Source organism: Coffea arabica, chromosome 1e, assembly GCF_036785885.1.
Source record: "Coffea arabica cultivar ET-39 chromosome 1e, Coffea Arabica ET-39 HiFi, whole genome shotgun sequence".
Lineage (NCBI taxonomy): Eukaryota > Viridiplantae > Streptophyta > Magnoliopsida > Gentianales > Rubiaceae > Coffea > Coffea arabica.
The window spans coordinates 41,518,699-41,524,881 of record NC_092311.1 but is presented as its reverse complement, the minus strand read 5'-3'; the positions used below and the strand labels follow the sequence as shown (position 1 = coordinate 41,524,881).

The 6,183-nt window shown below is 35.8% G+C and overlaps 1 protein-coding gene across 1 annotated transcript; it reads left to right on the top strand.

Annotated features, from left to right (window-relative positions):
- The first annotated feature begins 300 nt into the window (after positions 1 to 300).
- On the top strand, positions 301 to 3,615 carry LOC113703885 (alcohol dehydrogenase-like 7). The gene is made up of 10 exons (XM_027225393.2): positions 301 to 520; positions 1,254 to 1,390; positions 1,477 to 1,523; positions 1,610 to 1,932; positions 2,116 to 2,198; positions 2,303 to 2,378; positions 2,486 to 2,550; positions 2,731 to 2,829; positions 2,953 to 3,117; positions 3,272 to 3,615. Exons 1-10 carry the CDS (start codon positions 466 to 468, stop codon positions 3,425 to 3,427), a joined length of 1,206 nt encoding a protein of 401 aa, XP_027081194.1. The 5' UTR covers positions 301 to 465; the 3' UTR covers positions 3,428 to 3,615.
- The last annotated feature ends 2,568 nt before the right edge of the window (positions 3,616 to 6,183 follow it).

Sequence of the window (6,183 nt, the reverse complement as noted above, 5' to 3'; positions counted from 1 at the left end):
CGTGGGAAGGGTCAACAATTTTGCCTGGTTTATGTCGGATTACTTTTCCAATTAGAATTCCTAATTTATATCCTATCGGATTAGTTTTCCAATTAGAAATCCTACTCTATATCCTATTATTTCGCTGACTCGTAGTTAATATAGTGACACCGTTGCATGGACCAAATAAGATTGTAAGACTATTATTTGTTTTGATAAGTTACCTGTATTAAGATAGAGTATACGCTGACTGTGTATAAATTTATCCGATCTTATCTCTCTGTCGTTCGGAACCTTATAAATATGGAAAGTTACCTTATTTGTCCATCATTCCTTCACTCTATAAATAACCTACCTTAATTCTTCTGTTGTTGCATCTTACATTACATCGGATAGTTCTATTACTTTTCTAATACGTCCGTTTGTCTTCATTGAGAGACTCAGTAGTATTCGCTTCGTTGAGAGGCTTAGGATTTGTTCGTTGCTATGGCACAGACAGAAGAAGCAAGCAAAACTGCAGGGAAGCCCATCCGTTGCAGAGGTACTACCATAGACAATTATATTCGTAGAGACTAACATTACTCGGTTGTTGAGTTGCAAACGTATGAATTATGATGTAGCCGTTATTGTTTAGTTATTTTCCATGCTATAATGTGTTTTTATTAAATATTATTGTTCTTCCATTCCATGAAAATTTCCTCCCTCTTTTTCACACGAAAAAGACTCGTGTGGTTGCATTGGTTGATATAATTCATGGGGCTTGTTGGACTGTTTTTATGTCTCTTTAATAGCCCTTTTGCCATTAAGTACCAACTAGCTTGTATAATTTTATATTCACGTCCAGTTCAGGTAATACATTCTTGTGTACTATGTGTAAATTTTTCTGTATACCTTTTGAATTCAGCACTTTTCGATGTATCATCCTTTTTTATCCATAAACCTCTTCAGTAGTTCTCAAGTTAGTTTTCCTCTAATTTGATACAAGTATCAGTATGATCGTAGGTTTTTTCTTCGGAAAAGTGAATTACGAACTTTTGTAGGTACTTTAAACGTACAATGTCATTTGTGCTAAGTTTGGTGTATGATCTCTGTTGCACAGATTCATAAGATATGCCAAATAAGAGTTTTTCTATGTTATGCAGATTCTATGCTTTATAACACGGGATTCCCTTGTGCTGATTGCACATATTTACTTGATTGTTGAAGATGTCAATTTAGTAGTTGTTTTATGAAATCTGCTAGAAGATGTGTATTAACTTGTTTGCCGGATGCAGCTGCGGTTGCCAGGAAAGCAGGGGAACCATTAGTGATAGAGGAAATTACAGTTGCCCCTCCAAAAGCCCGTGAACTTCGCGTTCGAGTCTTATGCTCCGCCCTCTGTTTCAGTGACATCCATTTCTGGAGACTCGAAGTATGCCCTCTAATCGCATACACAGATCAGCATCACTTTGCACATGAATCTATATTTTTCTGACCAACTCTTTTGTTTGTTTGAAGGAACCTCATGGATATTATCCAAGGATTTTTGGTCATGAAACTGTTGGGTAAGTTTTTCCATCCATGTTTGGTCATGACTTTGCTCAAAGCATTTTAGTCAATTTGTGATCGTGTTTAATTCTGTTTAATGCAGGGTTGTGGAGAGCGTTGGAGAGGGAATCGAGGATGTAAAGGTGGGAGACACCGTCATTCCATCATTCTTGGCTTACTGCGGAGAATGTCCTGATTGCACATCCATCAAAAGCAACCAATGCTCCAAATTGAGATTCGAACTGTCTCCTTATATTAGAGATGGGACTAGCCGGTTTTCTGATGCCAAGGGAGAGACAATTTACCACTTCGGCTACACATCAGGTTTTAGTGAGTATACTGTGGTAGACATCACTCACGTTACAAAAGTAGATCCTGCTATTCCACCCAGCAAAGCGTGCCTGCTTGGCTGTGGAGTATCGACTGGTAATGCTCGTTTGAATTCAATACACCCTAGGCACAATTTGATTCACTTTGCACTTCTTACAAGGACCTATTTACATTTTCGATCACAGATCAGCAGAATATAGCTTACTGGCACATTCTTTCTATTGAATCTACTACTAGAGCCATGACTTACCATCTTGAAAACCTGAACTCTTCTTTCAGGTGTAGGTGCCGCATGGAAAACAGCCGATGTTGAAGCAGGTTCAACTGTAGCTATTTTTGGACTGGGAGTTATTGGATTAGCGGTAAGATCTTTCAGCATTCCTATAAGTATCATAGTTTCTTCATTCTTGCTGCATTAGATCTGCTATAGACCAACAAAGTATTGATTGAGGAGTGGAAAATTTAGGTTGCTGAAGGAGCAAGACTTCGTGGAGCTAAGACAATTATCGGTGTGGATTTGAACCCGGACAAAGTTGAGATAGGTAAATATTATTACATATTTGAGAAGTTTTCAGTATTCAGTTTATTCATTATTGTCTGCTGGGAGTCTAAGTTGAAGTTACAATCCCCCATATTTGATTTTCTTCAGGTAAAAAGTTTGGCATCACTCACTTTATCAACCCAAAGGAACTTGGGGGTAAACCTGCGAGCGAGGTATGCATCTGATATTGTTACATCAATCTCCAATGTTTTTTTACTATATGGTGTCAGCAACGACAGGGCCCCTGCTTTGGAAAACAGACTTATGTATTGCAAATATGCTTTTTCACTATAGCCCAATGTTCACAATTGGTTTGTTGATGCCAACTGCATGCTCTTTTTCTGTACAATTAGGTGATTCTTGGGATGACTGACGGGCTTGGTGCTGATTACTGCTTTGAATGCGTCGGCTTGCCATCCCTATCACAAGAAGCATTTGCTTGCTGCAGAAAGGTTCGTCTCTTGAATTTCACATTTTGATCTGTCCTACAGCATTTGAAAACAATATGGAAAGAAAAGAGATCTTGCTGTTTAGCAGCTACTAAACGAGATTTTATGTACAATCTCTAACTTCAGGGATGGGGCAAGACCATTATATTAGGAGTGGACAAGCCAGATTCAAAGTTTATCCTCAACTCCCTAGTGAATAATCATAGTGGGAAGACCATCACAGGAGTCCAATATGGTGGTCTCAAGCCTAATATTGATATTGCCATTCTTGGAAAACGTCACTTGGACAAGGTACTAATTGTTTCCTAGGCTTTATCTTCCTAAGCATATTAACTTTTTAAGTGGTGGTTCGATGGCAATTTCACCACATTGTTGTTCTACATTGAAGATACGGTTCAAAAATTACATCTGCCTCTGATTGCTCAACACTTGAACACAAATGCAGGAACTTCAGCTGGACTTGTTTGTGACACATGAGATCAAACTTGAAGACATCAACAAGGCTTTCAAGTTGCTCATTGAGGGCAAGTGCCTCCGGACTGTGATTTGGATGGATCAGGAGAGGGCAAGTGCCGATGGTGTGACCTTTAATGAATTATAAGGAGTAGATTCACAATTACTAGGCATGTTGTATATCATATTTCCCTTGAGGAATTATGTTAAATGGTCTCATTTAGGTGAGAACCATATGTCCAAATTTGCTTAAGATTTGCATCTCATCAGGAGATTTATTACGGGAACTAAGTTATGGTATTAATTTACAAGTACTGTGCATGTTCTTTTGCGTTCTGTGATGAGCCAAATTGCCTCAAAATCGATAAATCAGCTAGCTCCTCGTTCAACGGGTTGTCAAAACCATATGAGCTTGTCTTTGAATTTGTTCTCCTCTGGATAATTAATGCTTCTTCTTGGTTAGAATAAAGGAGAAGATTGTGAATTGTAGAGCAATGCCCAGATTCCGAAGAATAGAAGTATTCAATAGCTAGCTTGCTACAATTTAAGCGTTTTCTGTAATTTGTTTTGTTCAATCTGTTTGGAGAAGCCAAGCCAAGTAGTCGCATAAGAACATGTATGTAGCCCCGTCTTCAGTACTAATATGTAAACCACTAAGGTAGACCTGTAATACGAGTTGACTAATGAGGTGATAAAGCCTTTTTGAACATCTTTGACCTATTCTTTCAAACAATTTCCTTTTATCTTTGTACCCTAGGCACAGCAAAACTATGTATTGCAATGCATAGCAATTAACATGCAAATCACTGCTCTTTATGTCTGGATATAGTTCTTCTGCCACGCCCCAATATGTATTACCTATGTTAAAACATTTTAATTTGATGACATGTGTTCTCTACCAACTATTACAGTAATAAATCTAGGAAGATTTAACTACAGTTTAATCAAATGAGAGTGACTAAACATGTTTAAAATGTCCCATTCACTTGCTCGTATTACAAAAATTGTTGTTACAAAACTCTCTGACATTCAATGACGGAGCCAGTGGGAGGGCCGATAGGGGCCATGGCTTTCCCTAAATTTTGAAAATTTTAATTTATAGTGTGTAAATATATGTGTAAAATAAAATTGGCTTCCCTAATTTTTTATAATTTTAGTTTTTATATTATGAGAGTTTATATATATATATATATGAATTAGTCAATTTTGAATTAATTTTTTTCTTCAAAAAAGTTATTTATTTTTTACATGTCTTATAATTAAAGTTAATATTAATATTTTTTAGAATTATTTTGAACATAACATATTGTTATGATAATATTATTATAACAAATTTTGGCCCCGCAATAAAAAAAATCCTGGCCCGGTCGTTGCTGCCATTAGAGATACTACTGCTACTGGAGCTTGGAGGTGTCTTCCTTTGTCTAAAACAAACTGGAATCTTGCCTCCGAATCAGGCTTTATCTCTCCACAGTTTTAGCTCGTAACATTCATGATGTACATGTGGCAATTGAATGGTAATGGGACCTGACTACCGTCAATTGTCAAAAGTACTTTGAGACTGAAATGGAAAAGTCCCGTCTAAGCTGCACAATTTATTTATCAATGGAAAAGTCCAATGTACTATTCATTTTGTTTGGACGTCAAAGAACTTATTTCTGCTGCATGGCTAACAAAAGGGCTACCAACACTAGAACTCTATCACCATTGCGGTGGAAATAAAGGCCGGAAATGAATCGACCCGCTTGTAAGCCGCTCGAGATCGAATTGGCCAAATCAAATTTGAGCTCGAGTTAAAATATAACTCGCGAGTTCGTGTATATATATATATATATATATATATATATATATATTTATTTATATTTATTTATTATTTTAATAATAAAATTATATATACATTTCTAATACTTTATTATTTATTAAAAATATTATTTTATTTATTTTTAAAAAATAAAATAATTATTTTTTATTTTTTCTAGCCCAAACTTTAAATTGACAGCTCGTCGAGTTCGAAATCGAGTTTGACCTTGATAAAACTAAGTCAAGACTTAGCTCGATTAGGACAAAATTCGATTCGACTCGACTCGTTTACAACCCTAGGTGGAATAGATAATTATCCAAATACCTCTTTTAATCCTTGTCATTGTAATTTGTTTTTGGATTTTGAAAAGATTAAAATTTTTTACTGCATATGAAGGCTATCCAAGAGAAGCCTTTTCCCTCCAATTTTTGCTTTATGTGTTTCGGAACCATGTTGGGCCTCATTTGGAGTTACGGTACATTTACAAAAAAAAAAGGGGGCTTTTAAGGACTAAAAGTACTTTTAGGGTGTTTGGTAACTAGTTTTCCATAATTTAAGGAATTCAATTTTTGATAACGTAAAAATAGTTTTGTTAAAAGCACTTATATAAAAAAAAAAGAGTGATAATTTCATAAGATTAGGTCAGGTAAGGTTCAGAAATATCTAGGTTGCAATAGGAGAAGTCGCATTTACAATTAAAGAATGGCAAGTCTGTCAAGAAAAAAAAAAATAGAAAGGCAAGTCTGTTAAGTCCTCTAAGAAACTAAAGAAATAAAAATGTCAAACATATAAACTGAAGCAGTGTAAGAACCGCCGTAGTTCTTCGAGCCCTTCTAAGAAGGCAGAAAAGTGGGGTGATGAGAATAGCTGGAATTGTGAATACCAAAAGATAAATGACTGGAATAATAGTCTCTCAACTTTACCAACGATCCACTTTTGTCCCTCAACCTTTAAAAATCTACACAACAAAATTAAGGATTTTTTTGTTATTAAATACGTCTGAATATATTTAACACCTGAATCTATTAATTTTAAGTGCGACATTGGGATATCAAATAGAGCCTTAGCATAGAAAATGGTCATATGGTTGTCACATAAATTTT